Below are 23984 nucleotides of genomic sequence, written 5' to 3' on the forward strand. Positions count from 1 at the left end.
GGGGGACGGACTGCTGAGGGGAAAAGATGCGGTTCAATTCTTATTCAAACACTGTCAAAACGGAAAGCAATTAAGTAGCAAGTGTTCTGATCCACACAGGTGCCCATGACATGCCTGACATAGCAGCTCTAAGCCCCCTCCTCTTTGTGCTGTTGTACTAAATTAGGAAATCTGACTACCTACCAAGAAAATCTACACTGATAGGGACCTAAATATTTAGGCTATTTAAGGGTTCTCCGCCCTCTCTAATCTGGCTTCTGAGACCTTCTGGGCTGACCTCCTGCCCACCTTCCAGCCTTATATCTTAGTCCTCCCTTTTTTTTTTTTTTTAAGATTTTATTTATTTATTTGACAGAGAGAGACACAGTGAGAGAGGGAACACAAGCAGTCGGTGTGGGAGAGGGAGAAGCAGGCTCCCCACTGAGCAGGGAGCCCGATGCGGGGCTCGATCCCAGGACCCTGGGATCATGACCTGAGCCGAAGGCAGACGCTTAATGACTGAGCCACCCAGGCGCCCCTTAGTCTTCCCTTCTTGTGCTCTTCCCTTTGGCCAAACATGATCATTTTCTGAACAGGTCCTACGCTTCACTGCTTCTGAGCAATTATTCGTTAAGTATAATGCCTGGAACACAGTAGGTGATCAATAAATATTTATTGATTCAACAAAATAACTAACTATTCATTACCTCCACTTAGAATATTCCTCAAATCTTACTCCTTCCTTTTGCAGTCTTTATTCTTCAAATTCTAGCTCAAATGTTACCTGCCCGAGATGATCCCAGATGGGAAAAGATCTCTCCCTCTCCCAGAGCATTCTGTTTCCATCTCTTGTGTAGCTATTGCGCTTTTCATTGTATTTATCTCTTGTCTCTCTTACTGGGTGACCTGCATTACCTTTTTTTGCCTTTATGTTCCCCAGAGGGCCTAGCACAAATGGCACACATTAAGTACATCACAAACATGTAAATAAATGAATACTGGTCTTTTGAGAAAAAAATGTCAGCATTTGCCCTATCGTGCCCCTCCAGGCTTAACTATAAGTAACAAACCCCCTCTTTTGCTAAGCATGGACATTCGGGGGCGAGAGACCTGTTATGGGTGAGAAGACGCTGGCCCCGACCCCTGGGATTCTTCTTCTCTGGACCAGGACGGCAGCAGTAAAGGACAAGGGAGAAGGTGGAGTGAAGTGGAGAGAAAAAAGGTCTCAGGCTGGGCTAGACCATTATGCTCTTTGAGTCATTGATCCTCTCAGAAATACAAGCAGGAAAGTGATGCTTATTACAATAGTCAGTTCAGGCACACGTAATTCACAAGGCACTCCAGGATGGCAAGTCCCTGTTAGCATCCTCACTTGACAGCTGGGGCGCAGACTCAAAGAACTGTTTAAGGGTACCAGCTGTACTGACTTTAGGTTTCAAATGGCTAAATGAGCCTCCTGGTGGGGCAGGGTTGAGACACCACTAGAACCTGGAAGCAGTGAGCTCCATAGTTCAGTCTGGATAACCTCCCAGAGAAAATATTTTCTTCTCTTATTCCTCTGAGAACTTGGCTAGTTTCCACACTATGACCTTTAGGTTAAGGACTCCAGTTGACTAAACAATAATTGGGGAGACTAAGTACAGAAGCATCCCAGAGTACACGGCCAAGCAGGAATCTCTCTATTAAAGGAGATGCCCAAGCAGAGCTCTCTGAAAAAGAGAATGACATCAACAGGCCTAGAGAGGACATGCTACTGTGCCAAGCCATTAGTCACAGGCCAAAGGAGAAGATGGCAATTCAAGGGATAGGGCCAATCCATGACTGTCCAGTGAAGGACAACTGAGATGACCACCTCCTGCAGAGACCTCTGGCTGCCTGCTGCCTTCTCACCAGCATGGGGAGGGTGAGAGGCCACTGGGAAGAACAAAGAACAGGGCTCTATCCTGACTTTACCACTAATTAGCTGTGTAATTAACCTCAGATGGGTAGTTTATAATTGAAATCTCACCATCTATTTAAAAAAAAAAAAGTCAGTAAAAATGATCTAGAAGTCCTGCTCCAGCTCTGTGGGAAAATGTGTGCAATCATGAAAGTCAGCCCTGATCCACAGGACCAATAAAACTTACATAAAGGAATTTGGAATGAGGACAAATAAAAATATTGACCCACCCTCCATCATTACATTTCTGATAGCTTCCCTTGCCTCAGATACAACTTGATTTAACTCTAGACGGAGGGAGGGTGGGAGGGAGGGAGGAAATGAAAACCACCAAATCATCACAAACCAATTTTTACCCTTTTCCTGATACCTTCCCTCAGGTTTTCAGTATCATTTTAGGGAAAAAAAGAATAGGAGTTTTAACTTTTAGGGGTGATTATCATCTATCCTTACTTAAAAATCAAGTTATCAGAGAATCCTAAAGGATTCATCATTTGCCCCAAACCTTCATTTACACAGATGTGGAAAAGGGTCACTAGCAACTGCAATGTGAGTGACAGGCAGCAGGCTGTCCTCCTGTGGACACAGGCCAGGTGGGGTCTCTCGGTTGCAGGCTCCAGATACATTCCTTGACCGGGTGAAGTTCATTCAGTCGATGTGCAATTAATGCAAGCGTTTAGCCTCGACCACAGCCACATGCAATGGTTTTTGATATGTTCTGCAACAATTTAGCTATGGTTCTGGCAGTCACTTAGGGATGTCTGTGCCATATTAGTACAGCAATTAATGCAAAGTACACACCAAGTAACGGAGGGGATGGCGGCTTCCAGATGAGGTTTGGAAAGCAGAACGCATCAGACTCAAGATCAAAGGCCATTGGAAATGTAGTGGCATACAAGTGGTGTCTAGTTTCAAAGCCCAGTGACTATTTTAAAAGTGGTCCTGAAAGGAGGGTTTTAAACCACTCTTTTAATATCAATTTTTCAATATTTTATATGTTAAAATAACTGAAAAAAATTTTTAAGTAATCTCTCTGTGCAACGTGGGACTTGAACTCACGACCCTAAGATCAAGAGTCACATGCTGTACTGACTGAACTAGCCAGGCGCCCCAAAATAATTGAGAATTTTGATAGACCTTTAGTATGTTTTGGTATGAGGTCCTATATATATGGATCTAGTTTCTTCCAAATGAATTGTAATAATTTGTCTAAAGAACAGAAGGGGAAGGTGCCTCACCTTGATAATCTTTTCTACACCAGAAGAGCAGATCATGTAGGTGTGAGGGTTAAATCGGACCTGGTTAACAATAGACCGATGCCCTTTCAGCACCATGAAGGCTCCGTTGACCACCCTACCAATGCCACCTGGGAAGACAGAAGGAAACAAAAATCAAATGATGAAATGGATAAAAGTAAATAGGTTCCAGTAATGGCAGACAAACAGCTCTGAAGCAGAGCCAAGATTTTTATTAACTATGCCACCAGGAGAATGCTTAATCTTACAGATAAAGTTGCTATGGAAAGAGGGAAGATGAAATATTCTCTCAGCATATGTGCTCTTACCAAGAGCCTTTATTTAGCCTTTAAGCATTGCCCACGCCCACCCACTGCAATTCCATTGTCAATGAAGCCCCAGCCACTTAAAACATTTCGCAAGTTTTTGATCCCCAAGATAGAACCCAAGTGTTACCTTAGAAAAGGCCAGTCATGAGCAAAATAAGACTGAACTACTTGGGAACAGTTAGGCATCTGAGCCAGGGACATGCAGAACCAGAAGCATACAATTACTTACACGCACAAAAAAACCTCTGATCCATTTGCCCTTAATTTCTATGATGAAGGTTGCAAACAAACAAACACACAAAAGCCACTGGGAAAATAATGGAGAAAATCCTTTTGTTACCCTGACAGGAGGGAGAGCTAGGGATAAAGAAAGATTTGAGCCACTTTCCTGACAGGGAGAGCCCAAGTCCTGAGAATCTGAATTAGAATAAGGGACTTAAAGACTAATTAAAATCAAGGCCACTAATAAAAAGTTATATTTTAAGGACCATCCTGTAGGCTTTCTTCTTCAGTGACTAAGAAAAGCACCAGATGCCTGGAACTTATAACACAAATTAAGATGTCATCATTTATAAACTTGGAATAATCTCAAAGTTTCAACTTCACTGGAAAGGGCATCACACACAGAACACATGCACCCATGTTCTGAACAAGGTTGCTTCTGAGCAACCATCAACAGCTCAGTACACATAGGCCAGCCTGTGTCCCCAGCCAACTGGTAACCTATGATGCATTCAGGTAGAAACAAATAAGCGTTCATTTATCTAAGCAGAGAACACCATCTTAGCCACTACCAGGAGCACGGCGCCACTGGGCACAAAGTATCAGTAGGCAGTTTCTGCTCCACATGCCTCCACCCTACTCCCAATGCCACCTTGTTCAAACCTTCATTCCAGACATTTCTCATCTCAGTGTCTAGAGGGACAATGACTACCACAACATCCCTTCTCTAGAAATAATCTGGTTCTGGAGAAGGTGTCTTCTGCTTTTGGCCTCCTGACATGACTCCCCTTTCAACTCATGGAAGATATCCCTCTTGATTGCCATGTACATACACATCTTTTCTGACACAAGAGCTTTCAGATCTGCCAACTAGCACTAGGTGCTTACACTACTTGGTCAGTGACAAAAATGTTCTTTGCCTAATTTTTCCATCATATTTGATGTTATTTTTTAAAAGGTTTTATTGATTGACTGATTGATTTGAAAGAGAGAGAGCGTGGGGGAGAAACAAAGGGAGATGGACAAGCAGACTCCACGCTGAGCACAGAGCCTGATGGGGGGGGCTTGATCTCACGACCCTGAGATCATGACCTGAGCTGAAATCAAGAGTCGGAAGCTTAACTGACTGAGTCACTCAGGAGCCCCTGACATTATTAATATTTGAATTATCCAGGATGGATAACACACTTAAAGCTATTCATATCTCAACCCAGCATCATCAAGTTTGCTAATAAACCATAAAGGAGAATGACGAGGGCATAGAATTGATATGTTTTCATTGATCAGGAAAGGCTAGGGGCCCCTAGATGGTTCAGCAGGTTAAGCTTCTGGCTCTTGATTTTGGTTCAGGTCATGATCTCAGAGTCGTGAGATCGAGCCCTGTGCTGGTCTCTCCATGGGCATGGAGACTGCTTAAGAGTCTCTCTCTCTCCCTCTGCCTCTGCTCTTCCTCCTACCCCGCCTGCGCTCTCTCACTAAAAATAAAAAATTTAAAAAATAAAAATAAAAATAAAAGGAAAGGTTAAGCACCAAAGTAGGCTGCCGTGATGGGAAACCCTAGGTAGCCTGAGGGCACTGGGTTCCTAGAGTGGAGTGGGAGGAAGGGAAGGTAACCTGAGCCTAGTCAAAATAAAAATAAATGAGAAAATTAAGGAAAAGAGATCCATGGGAATCTAAAACAGTTGTCTCCATACAGGGATCTTACCACCCTCCAAGGAGTTCCCTCGGGTATATATATTTTTTTCTATATAAGGTTGATTCAAAAAGTAGCATTCCCGGGGCGCCTGGGTGGCTCAGTCGGTCAAGCGACTGCCTTTGGCTCAGGTCATGATCCTGGAGTCCCGGGATCGAGTCCCGCAGCGGGCCCCCTGCTCGGCGGGGAGTCTGCTTCTCCCTCTGACCCTCCCCCCTCTCATGTGCTCTCTCTCTCTCTCTCTCTCATTCTCACTCTCTCAAAATAAATAAATAAATCTTAAAAAAAAAAAAAGGCAGCATTCCCACTCATGGGTCCCTTCTGAGCTCCCCGTTTCCTACTCCTACCCATACCTGCACTGGGGTAGTCACTAGCAAAGAAACTTTGGGTTAAATCTAGTAAAATCTCTTCTTTAATCCTATTGCCTCCAAGAAAAGTAATTTATGTGACTCAAGAGAGTTTGAGTGACTTTTTCTTAGTCAAGTAAATGGCAGAGTCAAGATTTGAACCAGTCTTTTGGCTATAATGCCCAATATCCTTTCCACTGTAACAGCGGCCTTTAAGAGATGAAAGGATTTGAATAGGGATGGAGTCTGAAGCTCATAAAATATTTTGAAATATTTCTCACAGTTATCATATGAGTTGGTTTTCTTTTTAAGCTCTCAACTTAAAAATGGGAAGGGGGAGATTCTATCCAATGGTATCCTGAGCACAAGTTCCACAGTATCACCACAGGACGTTTCATCACATTGCCAACACGGAATAGTTCATGAGAGCAGAACTGGCTCTCTTGCATACCAGAACTGGGGGTGCAATGCCTGAACTAAAGCAGGTGCTCAGTAAGCACTTGTTGAATGGACAGTGTTTCAGGAGAGGGCAATTCTAGAGTAAGTATTACCAAAGGAGGACAGATGGAGGGTCTCATGTCTTAAAGAATCAACTACCATAGAACTTAAGTTTATCAACCAAACTGACCTTTCTGTCAAAGGTTATTTGGAATACAATTACAATAACTTTTGGACCTGAAGAATAATCGAAGGATCTTAACATCTGTAAATTCAGACCATGGGAAAACGTTCTATTCTTCCATGCAACGTGACCTCATCTGGCTTCTCTTCATGGCAGCAACTTTATTTATTTATTTACTTTTTCTTTCAAATCATTTTAATAACCTGGCAACGATTCAAACTATGGAAAGAAGATTCAAACTTGTTCCCTTAAGAGGGATGCTACCACAATTGCTTCACACAAGCACGATCAAAGGCAACAATGAAACCAGATTCCCAAGAGCAAGGGTGGTAAGAAGGCTTCAAGGCTCAGTTTGAAGAGCCTGGTTTCAGAAAGTCTCTGAGGGGTAGCAAAAGAGACATGAAATTTAAGGGACCCTCAGAAAGTGTAGTTGCTGGGTCATGAGCACCTTGAAGCATTTCTTGACGGTGATTTGGTGTCGAGAGTATTTGTCATCTGGGGAGAACCGAGCAGGATGAATGGAGCAGCTCTGCTATCCCATAGGGTCAAGCTTCTTCAGCGTATAGACCCAGTCTCCCTGCTCGTTGAGGTAATACTGGAGAAACACAACCACACTGAAGCCAGAAGTTCCAATTCTGCCCACGGTAACAATTTTAATACAGGTCTTTCCTCCTTCTTCCCACCCAAACTGATACCTAGGAAATCTGAAAAAGATACCTAGAAATTCCACAGAGCCAAGAGACTGATAGTGAAAACAGGTACAGGAAGAATCATGGCCACCATTTGTTTAAGGCATCCAAGGCTGTGTACACAGAATCAGAATAATAAATGGGCTTCAGGGAGGTTCAATAGTCCCTCTCCTGGTTTCCAGGTTTCAAATGATTGAATACAGCTCCTACTGTACAGTTTACATACATCAATTATTAGAGAATACATTTTTATCAGTCCTGGAGATTTGTATAAACCAGATTTCTTCAATCAGAAATGGCTAAAGTCAAGATGCCAGTATCAGTAAAAACTTAGGGTCTCCCCTCTCCACTACCTAGCCAGACTGTGCCCATCAGCAGCAGGATCAAGTTGGCAGGAGTCAGCCAGGGAATATTTTTTTCGAAGAACTACATAGGCTACAAAATCTCCCTTCAGGATCATCTCTAAGACTGTGGTGAGGGGCCTGATGAGGATCAACCTCAACCCATGGTTACCTAGCTGAGTCAAGACCTAATCACTAATAATGGATACCAATGACTAAAACAGCACATACCTGGAAAACACCACCTTATTCGTTCCTGAGCTGTCATTTGTTTATCCATTTCTGTACAAACCAATGCTCATTTCTCTGAGCCATCTGCTCTGGCTGGCCCACCACACATTGGCATCACTTTGTAGTTTTTTGGGTTTTTTTTTGTAAGTCAAGGCCAAAATTCCTGTTTCTCCATCCTTCCTTTGGTTCAGATGGGATGCAAGGGAGGTGAAAAAGGCTATAAATCCCCTTACCTATTCTACTGCAAGACCTTAGAAAAGGAGTGGGCCATCTCTTAAGGTTCCAGTATCAGTGACTGATTCACTACCTAGGGAAACACAAGGGACTCGAAATACATCTAGCCTTACTCAGAACCCCAATAAACACCATTCCAAGATGCCAAGGCCAAGTGTCCCTCCAGAGAAGACAAAGGGCTAAGTGTATAGTCCTCATTTCCCTCCCCTTTCCTACCTATGCTCCCTTTTCTACAACATTCAGCCAGAGATTTGTCCCCTCAGGACTTTCAAGGGACTGGACACCACTCCCATTTCTTGACAACTTTAGTTACTTTTTTTTTTTTTAAAGATTTTATTTATTTATTTGAGAGAGAGAATGAGATAGAGAGAGAGAGAGCATGAGAGGGGGGAGGGTCAGGGGGAGAAGCAGACTCCCTGCTGAGCAAGGAGTCCGATGCGGGACTCGATCCCGGGACTCCAGGATCATGACCTGAGCTGAAGGCAGCCGCTTAACCAACTGAGCCACCCAGGCGCCCAACTTTAGTTACTTTTGTTCCTTGTCAATTTTATTTGCTTCCACAAAATCCTCCAAGAATGACTATGCTTTCAGCTCAAAAAGTAAAAACAGCCTGGTAAAGTTTTCTCGATACTTTAGTCTAAGAGCAACTTATCAATCATGTTGGGAAGAGGTCCTCAATGGCACTTGGGGCTATAGCATAGGACACTTAGGTATTTTGTAATGAAATCAATCCCAAATCAACCCCAAATCAATCAACTGTATAAAATACCAGTATTAATTTTCCTGTCAGAGTTTTTGGATTTTCCCCCCTTCCATTAATTAATGGGTAGGACAAACATGTTTGTGAGAATGGGATGGGGAAATGGTGAGTAACACTGAGATTAGGGAGGGTGAAGTGTGAAAGTGGTAGTGAGGGACCAGATGACTGGAAGGGGCTGATGGAAGATAAGAAATTAAGATGGCAGGAGATAAATTTGCATTTCCAAGCAACATAGTACTGGCCATTATGAAGAGGGTAAATATCCTTGATCTTCCAAGATTTATGCTGATGTATCCAAGATAGTAATAACAAAGTTGGGCATATAAGAACTTAACAAATGATTGTTAAATTGAAATTAGTGGAGAACATTGTTCATTTTTTAAAGGTTTTTTTTTTTAAGATTTTATTTATTTATTTGACAGAGAGAGACACAGCAAGAGAGGGAACACAAGCAGGGGGAGTGGGGAGAGGGAGAAGCAGGCTCCCAGCTGAGAAGGGAGCCCGATGTGGGGCTCGATCCCAGGACCCTGGGATCATGACCTGAGCCGAAGGCAGACGCTTAACGACTGGGCCACCCAGGCGCTCCTGCTTTTTCTTAAAGTTTTAACTTCTTTTTTTAGTAATCTATACACCCATCGTGGGGCTTGAACTCACGAACCTAGGATAAGAGTTGCATGTTCTTCTGACTGAGCCAGCCAGGTGCCCCTAGAGAACATTGTTAATAGTATTTAAAACAAAACAAATGAAAAAAACCCCTTGGGTGCCCGGGTGGCTCAGTCAGTTAAGCGTCTGCCTGTGGCTCAGGTCATGATCTCAGGGTCCTGGATTTGAGCCCCACATCGGGCTCCCCCCTGCTCAGCGGGGAGCCTGCTTCTCCCTCTCCTCCCTGCTTGTGCTCTCTCACAATCACTCTCTCTCAAATAAATAAATAAAATCCTAAAAAACAAAACACAAAAACAAAAAAACCCTCAACACTCAGGTAAAAATGACAGATTATGGTAAAGGAAATGCTTTTAGCATTTCATGGGAGAACCTTACCTGGTAGGCTCTAGGTTGGAATATCAAACAAAATTATGCAGAATGTATTAATAGGGCGAGATGATGAGCAAATATATAAAGAAGCAGTACCACTCTGTAGGGGTGGTACCACTCTGTAGGTGTGGGGGTGCAGAGAAGTTGAAAAAGGCGACAGTGGTTACTCAAATGATACAATGGAAATCAAATCTCTGTAATTACTCAGTCCTTCCCTAAGCAAGAAGACTTGGGCTTGGTGATGCTCACCAAAGAATCAACGGTTAAACTCAGTCCTCACACTACTTATCTGACCTATCAGCAAGATCCAACAGACGTGCCCCTCCTTTCTTCACTGCCTTCCTAGGCTCACCCTCTCACGGTTTTTCTGTTACCTCATTGGTCACTCCTTCTTGCTTTCCTTTTTGGCTGCTCTCCCCCCCCTTTTTTTTAAGGTTTTATTTATTTATTTCACAGAGAGACAGACAGCGAGAGAGGGAACACAAGCAGAGGAAAGAGAGAGGCAGAGGGAGAAGCAGGCCTCCTGCGGAGCAGGGAGCCCCATGTGGGGCTCGATCCCAGGACCCTGGGACCATGACCTGAGCCCCCAGGCGCCCCTTTCCCTGACTCAACACTGGAATGACTTAGAGCTTAGTCTTTGCTTCCCTTCTCTTGACTAGTAATACTCACTTGCTTGGTGACCTCATCCAGCCTTGTGGCTTTAAATACTACCTATATGCAACCAAAACTCAAATTTTTATCTCTAGTCCATAACTTCTCTTGAACTCCAGAATTTCATACCTCTATTATCCAAACTGTTCAACATCTATTTCCACCTGGATGTTTAAGAGACCTCTGAAACTCTACCTGCTCCTCCTCTGCCCCAGTCAAATCTATCAGGACATCCTGATCAGGATTTACCTTCAAAATACATCTAGCCTGAAACCTCTATTACCTCGGTTCAAGCCACCATCACCACTCGCCTGTAATACGGGAGACTCCTACTAGTTCTCCTCATTCCTATCTTTGGCAGCCCCACTCCCACCATCTATCCTCAACTCCGCAGCCAGAGTGATGCTGTTAAAATAAGTTAGATCATGTCCCTCCTCTGCTCAGAATTCTCTAATGGCTCCCCTGTTTCGCCCATGGTAACAGCCTACAAGAGACATCCCTTGGGCCCCACCTACCCCTATCCCCCCGCCCTTACTCTACTTGAACACGTTGATTTCCTTGTTATTTCTCAAACACGCAAGGCACATTCTCACTTCAGAACTTTGCACAGGTTCTACCTAAAATGTTCTTCCCCCAGATTTCTGCATGGCTAACTCCCTCACCACTCTGAAGTTTTGCTCAAATGTGGTCTTCACCGAACATCCTATCTAAAAAATGGCATTTCCCTGACCCCCTAATACTACTTCCTATTCCCTTATTCCACTCTATTTTTTCCTTCTCCATAGCACTTCTAACCTTTTAAATGTAATATAATTTATTGTGTTTATTGTTTATTGTATGCTTCTGTTGGTAGAATGTAAGCTCGATGATGGCAGGGTCTTTTGCTCCTTTGCTATACATCCAAGCCTCTAGAACACTGCCTCGCATGCAGCAGATATTCAATGAGTGTTTGACACATGAATGAAAAGATGTGAGTGTATTTGACTATAGAATAAGTATACCGGACAAAATTCAATCTCCATTAGTGTGCCCCATCATCCATCGTGTGGATTCCTTCTGTCAAATTTGGATGTTTCTTCCACAGCATTTTTACCATAGTAAGAGCAGAGAAATAAAGGGGCTAAAATCCTACCTCTATCCTTCACAGTTCTCTGAAATGCTAATTCCATGAAAACTTTACTGATCCCCAAAATCTCTTTTTAAGCCTCCCTTAATTACCTTTTCTATGGGCTCTGGAACCCACTTTTAAATTTAGCATATGCATACACACATCCCATTTTCTTGTATTTCTTAGACTGGAAGTTCTTTGAGGGCAAGAAAGTGTTTATTCTTTCAGTCACCCATAGGGCTTTGCATAATGTCTTATGTTAGGATACTCAGTAAGTGAACAAATTGAAGTAAACCCCCTCATCATTTTCTCTGGAACAAGGCTTGAAAGAGAAGGCTAAAGCTATTATCTACAAAATGAGGTTTGGCAGGTACCTGTTGAGGCAATTAATCTATTTCATTCCTGACACCACTGGTAGAATTAAAAGGTTACTGCTCTGAGGGGCAAGGGACTACTTCTTTTCCTTGCTATATCTAAAAGAGTTGTCCAAATAACCTCAGTAATTCCAAAAGTCCCATGTGAACATTCTCTGGGTCTCTAAGTCTCAAACCATAAGAATTAAATCAGGGTAGTGAGGGGAGCCTGGGTGGCTCAGTTGGTTAAGCGTCTGCCTTCAGCTCAGGTCATGATCCCAGGGCCCTGGGATTGAGCCCCGCATCGTGTTCTTCTCTGCTCAGTGGGGAGCCTGCTTCCCCCTCTCCCTCTGCCGCTCTGCCCAATTGTGCTCTCTGTCAAATAAATAAATAAATAATCTTAAAAAAATTAAATCAGGGTAGTGACAATACAAAGAGCAGCGGCTGCTTCCTGGGGATCACATAACCACCTAAGAGTTAGAAAAAAAAAAAAAAGTCAGATGGGGACAGCCAATGCTGTCAGTAAAGCTCAAAGAACTCCAGAGACAGCAATGCTTAACCGCACAAAAAAGTCAATTATACTAGTTCTTCTTTCATCATCTGTACCTCACATGTGTTTGCAACCAACTACTTGTGACCAATTAGAAACAGTTGTTCTTCCAGTCACAAGGGAGGAAAAAAGCAGATGCCTAGGCCTAACCCACTGAGAGTGAAGGCATGTCTAGAAAGAGGAGAGACAGAGCACACACACACACATATGCAGGCCCGGGAACATGCATTTATTGCTGTCTCCCACCTACTCACTTGGCCTGCTGGCAGTGGGGGTGGTTGCGGGGCTCAATTCCAGGGCCCTGGGATCATGACCTGAGCTGAAGGCAGACGCTTAACCAACTGAGCCACCCAGGCTCCCCTCACTACCCTGATTTAATTTAATTTCACTGGGCAGTGAAAGTGTGTGTTTCCCCCTCTATTCAGGGAAACATTTGTCACCGAACATTCCCCCTCTTTAACTACTGATGAATCAAGAGCAACTTTGATGTCACAACAACTCAAACAGCCATTCCTGAGGGCACCAGAGGAAGACAATGCCTTGGACTGTTAAGTTTTTCCGAGAAAAGCTAAAAGGGAGAAAGCTTTCTTCATGAGGAATAACAATCATTGTAGAGTAGCTACTGAATACCCTCAACAATATCCCTAAGAAAGTAGATATTATTACTATGGTTGTATTGTTTATATTGCTAATGTTCTTGTTTTACAGATGAAGAAATAAGTTTGGCAGATTAAACAATTTTTCCAAAGCCGAAACTAGAAGACAAATGGATCAGGAGTTTAAATGCAGGCCTCCCAACTCTATTACATTATGTTTCTTTCCATAAATAGTAAGGTCTTAGCATAGAAGTATATCTCAAGGGAAGCAAGTCTTATCTGTAAAAATCCTAAAGTCCTTTCCAACAACAATTAGGGGAAAGGGAAGGAGAAGATTATATGAAGATTTTCCAGAGACACCCACCTCCACCACATGTTGCCAAATTCATTAGTTTCATACCTAAGTTACTAGGGAGCAAATGCTTTGCAAATTATGGCTCTGTGGACGCTGATCTTACTATACACAGCAGTAACAGTGTCTTACATTTGAAAACACACATTTTTCAGAAAGCTTCCGAGACTGTTAAGTCATTTCATGATATGAGGCACATTGGGAGGGGGAGGATTTTTACAGAAGAAACTAAAGCTCAGAGAACTGCTGTTACATAACCTGCCTAGAATCACTCAATCAGCTAGTCAGTGGCGGCACTGGACTTGAATCCAGGTATGATTTTAAGCCTAATGCTCTTTCCAATATACCACACTGGCTCTATACATAACTGCTGGTCTGTTTATCTTCAGAATCACCGCATTAAAACAGATGCTCTTCCTACATACTTCAGAGGTGTAAAACATTCTGATGGGCTTTTACTTTGCCACAGCAAAATTCCCAGTTCTATTCCTTTAATTTTTATTTTATTTTTTTTAAAGATTTTATTTATTTATTAGAGAGAGAGAGACACAGAGAGAGAGGGAACACAAGCAGGGGGAGTGGGAGAGGGAGAAGCAGGCTGCCCGCTGAGCAGGGAGCCGGATGTGAGGCTCGATCCCAGGACCCTGGGATCATGACCTGAGCCGAAGGCAGACACTTAACGACTGAGCCACCCAGGCGCCACTATTCCTTTAATTTTTAGAGAGGTTTTTAGAAAATGAGTTATTATTTGACACCAACTAAAAAACTGAGCCTAATCTTGCCTAATCTAGCAAGTTTTATGGTGGTTATTAGGTCTCACATCTCAAAATGATTTCCTCAGCCTACTGTAAAGCCCTACGCAAATTATTTAACCGATTTGCTAAGTCCATACTGTTTATATAATGAATGTATTCATTTGGAGTTTAGAACTGGAGTTCCCCTGTGACTTTCGGTCTTTCTGAACAGGAGAGTGGAGGAGAAAAGGCTATCCTTGCTTTTGGCTCACATTCAGGACTGCTCTCCATGTAGTTCTTTCAGCATTTCGTATGCACTGTGAAGCACACAGCAGGTATGCAATAAATGCTGATGGCCCGTCGGACCATGAAGGCATAGAACAGCAAGGCAGCTTCCCCACATTAGCCTGCCTTAGTATCTCTGTGCAACTGGCACGCAGGCATGCACTGAGAGAGCGAGCTCAGCCTCGTCCCATATTTTGTTTAAATCAAAGAGGCGGTAGATTAGAGTAGGAATTTCCCCACAGAGTTTTCATCATCTAAGCATTCAAAGCTAGAACCCAAGGGTCGCATCTAGTCCTCATATGTTTGGCTTGCCGAACATTGCTGATTTTTATTTTTAAAATTATGAATTAATAGCCAACATTTAAATATAGAGAAGTTACATATAAAGATGAGAGGTGCTAAATATCCCTGAAGCCAGGTTTAAGGGTAGGGCCAAAACCAGGAGGAGTTAAAAGCCTGTATAAAGAGCAGTCATGCCATTGTGCTCCTCCTCTGAGCACATATGGCCAGGAAGCTGCCCATTCCCCACACAGGCAGAGACCCTAGGGGTTGCAGCTGAAGTTGACCTAAAGAGGTTCTAGACTGGAGACACCAGGTGCAGTGGAGGGTGGGATTAAACAAAAATCTGTGCCCAGATCTGTGAAATTCACACCTCTATTTGGCTCTTAGAATCATGGCTCAACTGCCAGGCAAATACCCTCCATATACTAAATCAAACATTCCCATTCTGGAAAGGCAGCTGATTTCAAGAAAGTCAACAGAGAATGTCCAAAACTGAAAATTCAAAGATAGCCTGAATTACAGGAAGAGAAAGGAACTGTCGCATTTTTAAAAAATTTTTGTAATATATTAATTTGATTTAAAAATTATGTACCTGTATTATTTTGGTAACAGGAAGTACTTAATTATAAAAATAGTGGAAGTTATAAAAAAGAATAAAAAGAACAGAAAGAAAAAGGAAAGATATATGAACAAGGGAAAAGAAAAGAATGTGGGTGGGTTGTCAGAAGAGTGGAAGGAAGGCTGAATTCCCCAAATGAACCAAGGTTTATGAAAAATAATCCAAAAAGGTGCTAGTTACATGCAGAACAAGATGACGATCAAAGAGACAGACTTATTGTGATAGGCTGATGATGTAATGTTGAAGGGTAATACAGAGCAAACAAACCCCTCAATTACCAGTTAGGGAATCTAACAAGAAAGATAATCATAAGGTCCTGTTCTTGTCTTGTGTACAAAGAAACCCAAGCATCAAGTAAAAGATGGGGATCTAGGACCAACCACAGCCCATGTGGAAACCATGGGGGCTCCTAGTCAACTCCAAGTATGAGCAGATCATGGGTTCTGTGGCCTCCAAAAACAGCTTATGTGATCCTGAGTATACTTCCTGAAACACCCTGTAGCACACTTAATATCAAGAAGCCAAGATCTTCTCTGGTCTAGCCAGGCTACATCTGATGAGCTTATTTAGTTAATCCTTAAACAAAGGTAGAACAAATCCGGAGGACAGAAATCAGTTCAGCAAAGAAACTAACACCATTTCTTTGAGGAATTGCTAAACTGAAGGTTAGGGAGGAGGATGCTATCTCTGGAGAGGATCTAGAAGGGGACACTCTCAATAAGCCAGCACTCAACTACCAGGAAACAGAGTAAGACGTATGGAAGAACTTTCTAATCACTGGAGTTACCGTGGAGCAACAAGCACATCCTGGCATAGGTTTAAGTTATTCCTCAATAAAAGTGTACTTTAATATATGTAAGTTATAACTCAAGAAAAAAATTATTGTGGGGGTGAAGAGAAAATTTTATAGCCAAATACCCATGTAGTATCCATGGGATGAATGCCAGGATGTCATGTTTTCATCTTTATTTAGTTGAGAAAATTGTATTTCTATTGTGATTTATTCTTTGACCCATAATTATGTACTAATTTTTTTCTTCATTGAGAAATTTTAAAAAGATACAGAAAACAGCACAAAAAGTGGAGCTCAATAGTTTTTTAAGGTAAACACCCCTTAAAACCGACATCCAAGTCAAAAAATGGAATTTTTTTCTGGCCATTTTCATGTCCCATGTGCGTCATTCCAATTACAACCCTTTTCCTCCCCTGAAATCAACTATTATCCTGATCTCTATATTATCACCTCTCTGCATCTTTATTAATTTTATTTATCCAAGTGTACATTCCTAAATAGTTTTGCCTGGTTTTTATTTAATACGTCTTTTACATTTCTTGAACAATAGCCTTCCTCCTGTCCATCCTTTCCTTTTTTCATTAGAATGCATTTATTGGAGAAAATGGGCCCTTTGACCTATTGTTTCTGAAGTCTGGGTTTCGTGGACTGTATGCTCACAATGTAGTACAATATACTCCTCTGTCCTCTGTGCTTCCTGCAACTGAAAGATGGATCCTGAGGTTTTATTCAGAGTTGTTTTATTTGGCAAGCCTATCAGTAGTATTGTGTTCTTTTTATCAGGAGGCACATAATGTCTAATTGCCTTTCTTTTTAAGATGTTGGCACCTGTCACTACTCAGTATTTAGATGTATTAATTCATTGAGGGCTGCTGAGTGATTGCATTAAAATTCTATAATTTTTTTTAAAAGTGTCTTTATTAAACCTACATTTTTGGTAGATATTTTCGCTGGATATAGAATTCTAGGTTGGCAGGTTTTAATTTTCTAAGCACCTTAGAGATATCATTCTATTATATTCTGGCTTCCATAATTTGGCCATCTTATTGTTTGCTCATTATAGATGATTTGTGTATTTTCTCAGGCTGCTTTTGGGCTTTTTCTCATTATCTTTTGTCTCTAATAGTTTGACGTATGATGTGCCTAGGTGTATTATATTTATCCTGTTTGTGGTTACAGAGTTTCTTGAATCTGAGAATTAGTCTATTTCATTTGTTTTAGGAAATCCTTTTAGCTATTGTCTCCTCATATATTGCTTCTGCTTTATTTTCTCTTTCTTACCCTCCTGGGACTTCAATTTCATATATGCTAGATCATCTGCGCTCTACTTATCTCTTACACTGTTCTGCTCTTTCCATTCTCTGTTCACATTGTCCTTTGATAGCTTTTATTGACCTGCCTTCTATTCACCAAGCCTGTCCATTCACTGTAGGTTATACCCACCAAATAAATTCTTAGTTTTAGATATAGTTTTCAGTTTTAGAATGTCTACGTGATTGTTTTCTAAATAGATTCCAATTCTCCACTGAAATTCTCCATCTTTTTTTCTATTTTCTTTATTATATTTGTAATATTTGAAGTCCTTAGCTCTGTTAACTTCAATATATGGATAATATTGTGGGTTGGCTTCTATTATTTTTTTCACTCTTGATTACTAGCCACATTTTCATGCCTCAGTATTTGTTATCATATGCTAGACACAGAATATAAAAGAACCATAGAGACTGCTATGGACTGAATTGTCTCCCCCAAAACATTCCTAATTCCCAATGTGACTGTATTTGGAGACAGGACCTTTAAGGAAGTAATTAAGGTTAAATGAAGTAATAATCTAATGAGACTGGTGTCCTCATAAGAAGAAGGGACACCAGTGATGTGTGTGCACAGAGAAAAGGTCATGTGAGCACACAGAGAGAAGAGGGTCATTTGCAAGCCAAGAGAGGCCTCAGGAGAAATCAAACTTGCCAACACCTTGTTCTTGTATTTCTAAGCTCCAGAACTGTGAGAAGATACAATTTTGTTGTTTAAGTCACCCATTTTGTGGGATTTTGTTATTGCAGCCTTAGCAGACTAACACAGAGACTAAAGCTGATTTCCTCCATATGGCATTTACCCATTCTACTCTTGAGAACATAAAGGGGTTGACCATCCTCAATCTAATCAGAAGGAACTAGGTCAGCGCTGGGTTGCTTCTTTAGTAGGAATATGTCTACTTCTGGTTTCAGATGTCTCAAAGTCAAGACCTGGAGGGTGCTTGTTGCAGGTGCCTTTCTCTAAGTGGGGTCTGTGTCCTAAGCACCAGGAAATTACAGGATAGTTCACTCAGCCTTCCTGGTCCAGCCCATCCTTGACTGTAAGCCTCTTAGGCTTTTTTTTTTTTTTTTTTAATCAATCTCTATGCCCAATGTGGGGCTTGAACTCACAACCCTAAGATCAAGCATTGCGTGCTCTACAGACTGAGTCAGTCAGGCGTCCCACTTCTTGGGCTTTTAGTGGAGAGTTTGACAAGTCTCTGTTGTCCTCTGCTCTGAATGTTCTGTCCCTTGGAGATTTTAAGCTTAGTTCTTTATCCTTCTTCCCCTGGGCAGGTTCAAAATCTGGCAAAAGCTCCATGGAGCAGACCCCTCCCACTGGGGGGGGGGGCTTTGTCTCCAAAACGCTGTGTTAACATGGGACCTGCATTCTGCCTCTCCAGCCCAGTCCCATAGCTCCCAGGACAACCCCAGCACTTAGCAAATGTCCTACAGGGAAGACTGGCCATGTGGTTGGGGCACCTCTAGATTCTGCTCTGTCCAATCAACCCATGTGGCCACTGCAAATTCTGATTTCTTCTGACCCCAGCTGTGGTAACCCAATCTGCAGCCTCCATGCAGAAGCCCCTAGAACAGACGATGGTCCGCACCTCCGAGCGGGCTAGAGGGGCTCTTCCTTCTTCAGAACTTGAGTTCTTCCAGCACACTTTGTTACCACAGCTCTCTGACACCTTTACGGTTTTTGTGATGTAACCACATTGTAGTTACTGCAGTGGGAGCCACCCACTGCATCCTCTGTGGGATCTGAAGTCCTACAAGTCCTTTTTTAATAGAAATTTTACATCGTTCTTTTTTCCTCCTTGAAATAATATTTCCGCATTACCTATCCCCCCCCACAATTTTTTGGCACCTTGGAGGTTTTTATACCTCACAGCAATGCACCATGTGCTAGGGTTCAAATGGTCAGAAATTTATGGAGTATTTTTGGTTTTCCGGGGGTTCTTTGTTTTTGTTTTCTAAAGTGGAAGAAAGGTAAAGGGGAAGTGGGAAAGGAGAATGGGTACTTTCTTAGGAACACTGATTTTATGAAAGAATACATACAGAATTTGAGAATCTAGAACTGGAGTTCCTTTAAAGCAGCTGTGCATAGAAAACCCTTGGAAAGTCTGGGTGTCCATTTCCCAGTTTTAATATTGGAATCCTAAGGGGTGCCTGGGTGGCTCAGTTGGTTAAGTGACTGCCTTCAGCTCAGGTCATGATCCCAGGGTCCTTGGACTGAGCCCCGCATCAGGCTCCCTGCTCGGCGGGAAGACTGCTTCTCCCTTTCCCACTCCCCTTGCTTGTGTTCCCTTTCTCGCTGTCTCTCTCTCTCTGTCTGTCAATTAAATAAATAAATAAAATCTTTAAAAAATTTTTAAAAAAATATTGGAATCCTAAATCAGCTATCAGCTCCCTGCCAACCCAAAGACTGCACAGTCATCTATACTTAAAAAGTCAGCCCACAGTGTGCCATACCTTAAATCAGTACAAAAATAAGCTGGGAGAGGAAAAAATCTATAATACTATTGCTAATTCTTCCCTATTCTCTCTTTATACAAACATGAAAAAGATTCCAGAGAACAGCCCCAGGGGAAGGGGGTTATCCACTTTCTATTTTAAAAATCAAATTGACTTAATAATTAAAAGCTTTTTAAGATCAGGTAGAAGATAAAATTAAGCCCAAGGATTAATTCTCAGATAATCAGTCTATAAGATTAGGGGGTAGGAAACGTAATAGTCTAGTGCTAAAATACCACTTTTGTTCAGCTAGACCGCTGCTGTCCCATCTGGTTGGGCTTCACAGGTAAGCTGCTTCACTCATGCTTTCCAAATTCCAGAAAGGGAAAAAGGCCTTTTGAAAATTGTTTAGTAACCAGACCACAGAAATAGGATAGTTACATCAAAAGTGGGCCTCAACAAGTTTTGAAAGGCAGATGTTTGGTAACAAATATTGTTAATTCAGCAACAGGCAAGCCAACAACTTCCCTAAACACTGAGCACTAGACGAATTTTATGTAATACACTTGGCACAGTCCTCTATTACTTTCCTAATGGCCATTTTCCAGTTTGATGCCATGTATCACCTGGAGCAGATGGTATATTGAGCTGTCCTGAGAATAAAAAATAGACATTTTTCTACCAGTAGGAAGCAACCAGTGTGAGACTCTACTGAGCACGTGAAGACACTATTATCAAGAATGAAGAATGATCCACGCTGTTTGAAAGCTGATGGCCTAGATCCAAATTTACGGAAAGCTGCAGGCATTTTTCAGAATACATCTAGAGAAAATGCTGAACTATTTCTTCCTAATTTCTTTGGTATCTGGGGTCAGCCAAACCCCAAGGAGTAAACTTGTCCATCAATAAAGAAAGTTTCCCTTTAGTTAACATCATCAGGGAGGCCAAAGGAAAGGAAGAGACCCTAATAACTCTTTGTAGAAAAATAAACAAGAGGGGCGCCTGGGTGGCTCAGTCGTTCAGCGTCTGCCTTCGGCCCAGGTCATGATCCCAGCGTCCTGGGATCGAGCCCCACATCGGGCTCCCTGCTCGGCGGGAGGCCTGCTTCTCCCTCTCCCACTCCCCCTGCTTGTGTTCCCTCTCTCGCTGTGTCTCTCTCTGTCAAAGAAATAAATAAAATCTAATAAAAAAAAAGAACTTTCAAATATATTTAAAAAAATAAAAATAAAAAAAAAACCCAAGAATCTGCAGATGGATAAAAAGGAAAAGCAAGATAAAAATATTCCAGGTGTGCCTTTTACGAAGATGGCGCCGAAGGCTAAGAAGGAAGCCCCTGCCCCTCCCAAAGCCGAAGCCAAAGCAAAGGCTTTGAAGGCCAAGAAAGCAGTGCTGAAAGGCGTCCACAGTCACAAAAAAAAGAAAATCCGCACGTCACCTACGTTCCGACGACCCAAGACACTGCGTCTGCGGAGGCAGCCCAAATATCCTCGAAAGAGCGCCCCCAGGAGAAACAAGCTTGATCACTATGCCATCATCAAGTTCCCCCTGACCACTGAGTCAGCCGTGAAAAAAATAGAAGACAACAACACACTTGTGTTCATTGTGGATGTCAAGGCCAATAAGCACCAGATCAAACAGGCTGTGAAGAAGCTCTACGACATTGACGTGGCCAAGGTCAACACCTTGATCAGGCCTGATGGAGAGAAGAAGGCCTATGTTCGACTGGCTCCTGACTATGATGCTTTGGATGTTGCCAACAAAATTGGAATCATCTAAACTGAGTCCAGCTGGCTAAATCTAAATTAAATTTTTTTCACCAAAAAAAAAAAAAAAAAAAAATATTCCAGGTGTGAAACAGGAGAGAGGAAAATGGACATAATGGAGAACTATGAAGTCTAAAGAAAAATTCTTAGGAGAAAGAAATCTGAGCATCACTATATCAATAAGGGTCTGTATGAAGGTTATAGTGAAATCTGGCTTCTAATTTTTATGTTTAAATTTCCCTTGGTCATTTTTCTGATACACTTACTACATTAAAAGAGAAGTATCATCCTCTATTTCTACAAATCAGTCCTTTCAGGGGTACAACATGCCAAAAGTCAATAGAGCCAACATTAGCAGTAGGTTCATACTACGGATATACTCACCTGCTTCTGGATCTGCAGGAATTCTCCACATGTACAGGTTAAAGTCATCAGAGCCTGAAAGGATATACTGTTGGGATAAAAAAAATACATATTTATTATTTATATCTTGATAGATTGATAAAATATCTCCATCTATCTTCCTATTATATAAAGATTTTTTAAAATAAATGAGACAAATGGACATATATTCATAAGGCACCATGCACAGCAAATACCCTCTTTAAAGTATTTGCCAATTAAAAGGTCCATTGGCTAAAATTCAGCAACAAAAACCAAACAACCTAATTCAAAAATGGGTAAAGGACTTAGACATTTCTCCAAAGAAAATATATAAATGCCTAATAAGCACATGTAAAGATGCTCAGCATCACTAATCATTAGGGAAATGAAAATCAAAATCATGGGGTGCCTGGGTGGCTCAGTTGTTAAGCGTCTGCCTTCGGCTCGGGTCATGATCCCAGGGTCCTGGGATTGAGCCCTGCATCAGGCGCCCTGCTCTACGGGAAGCCTGCTTCTCCCTCTCCCACTCCCCCTGCTTGTGTTCCCTCTCTCGCTGTCTCTCTCTCTGTCAAATAAATAAAATCTTAAAAAAAAAAAAATCAAAATCACAATGAGATAACATTTCACAGTCATTGGGATGGCTAATACCAAAAAAACAAAAACATAACAAAACAGAAAACAAGTGTTGGCAAGGATGTGGTGAAACTGAATCCCTGTGCATCACTGGTGAGAATATATAATGATGCAACCACTACGGAATACAGTATGGAGGTTCCTCAAAAAGTTAAACATAGAACTACCGTATAACCCAGCAATTCCACTCGTAGGTATATGTCAAAAAACTGCAAGCAGGAACTTGAGCTATCTGTACACCAATGTTCATAAAAGAATGCTTACAATAGCCAAATGTGGATATAATCCAAATGTCCATCAATGGATGAATGGATAAATAAAATGTGGTATATACATACAACGGACTATTATTCAGCCTTAAAAAGGAAATTCTGACCTGTGTTACAATATGGATGAATCCTGAATGCATTATGCTAAATGAAATAAGCCAGATACAAAAAGACAAATATTGTATGGTTCAACTTATATGAGGTGCCTAGGGTAGTCAAATTCATAGAGACAGAAGGCAGAATGGTACTTGCCAAGGACTGGGGCCGGGGCGGGGGGCGGAGAAGGACTGGGGAGCTGCTGCTTAATGGGTATGGAGTTTCAGTTTAGGAGGATGAAAAAGTTCTGTAAATGGATGGTGGTGATGGTTATTCAACAATCTGAATGTAGTTAATGCCACAGAACAGCACACTTAAAAATGATTATAATGAAAAGTTTTGTTATGTGTATGTATGTGTATATACATATACTTAAGATTTTTATTTTTTTAATTTTTTATTGTTATGTTAATCACCATACATTACATCATTAGTTTTTGATGTAGTGTCCCATGATTCATTGTTTGAAGATTTTTATTATTGAAGCATAGTTGACATACAATGCTACGTCAGTTTCAGGTGTACAACATAATGATTTGACATTTCTACACATTATTCAATGCTCACCACAATAAGTGTAGTTACCATCTGTCACCATACACCATCACAGTATTATTGACTATAATCCCTATGCTATGCTTTGCATCTCCGTGACTTATTTATAACTGGAAGTTTGTGCCTTTTAGTCCCCTTCACCTATTTCACCCATCTCCCCAACCCCCTTCCCTCTGGCAACCACCAATTTGCTCTCTGTATTTATAAGTCCATATCTGGGTTTTGTTTGTTTTGGTATTTAGATTACATACATAAGTGAAACGATATGATATTTGTCTTTCTCTGACTTATTTCACTTAACATAATACCCTCTAGGTCCATCCACACTGTTGCAAATGGCAAGATCTCATTTTTTTTATGGCTGACTCATATTCCATATATATATATACACCACATCTTCTTAATCCATTCACCTCTTGATGCACACTTGGGTTGCTTCCATAGCTTGGCGACCTCAGTAAACAATGCTGCAAAAACCACAGGCGTGCACATATCTTTTCAGATTAGTGTTTTCGTTTTCTTTGGGCAAATACCCAGTAATGGAATTACTGAATCATAT

The 23984-nt window shown here is 41.6% G+C and overlaps 1 protein-coding gene and 1 pseudogene across 4 annotated transcripts in view; one reads left to right on the forward strand and one right to left on the reverse strand.

The window, feature by feature from the left end:
• Positions 1-23984, reverse strand: part of DCAF5 (DDB1 and CUL4 associated factor 5) — a 99293-nt gene that overhangs the window by 6526 nt on the left and 68783 nt on the right. For 3 of the 4 annotated variants that reach the window (XM_025869809.2, XM_025869808.2, XM_025869807.2), the window contains exons 7-8: positions 21873-21939; positions 3157-3284 (exon numbers count right to left, since the gene is read on the reverse strand). In XM_025869809.2, the coding sequence (XP_025725594.1) occupies positions 3157-3284; positions 21873-21939 (195 nt within the window). The remainder of the gene's footprint in view (positions 1-3156; positions 3285-21872; positions 21940-23984) is intronic. The other variant, XM_025869810.2, reaches the window with a different exon arrangement.
• LOC112822255 (large ribosomal subunit protein uL23 pseudogene) lies at positions 21015-21559 on the forward strand (annotated as a pseudogene).

This window comes from Callorhinus ursinus, unplaced genomic scaffold (genome assembly GCF_003265705.2).
Source record: "Callorhinus ursinus isolate GAN/ISIS: 27379988/994484 unplaced genomic scaffold, GSC_fseal_2.0 scaffold8, whole genome shotgun sequence".
Taxonomy (NCBI): Eukaryota; Metazoa; Chordata; class Mammalia; order Carnivora; family Otariidae; genus Callorhinus; species Callorhinus ursinus.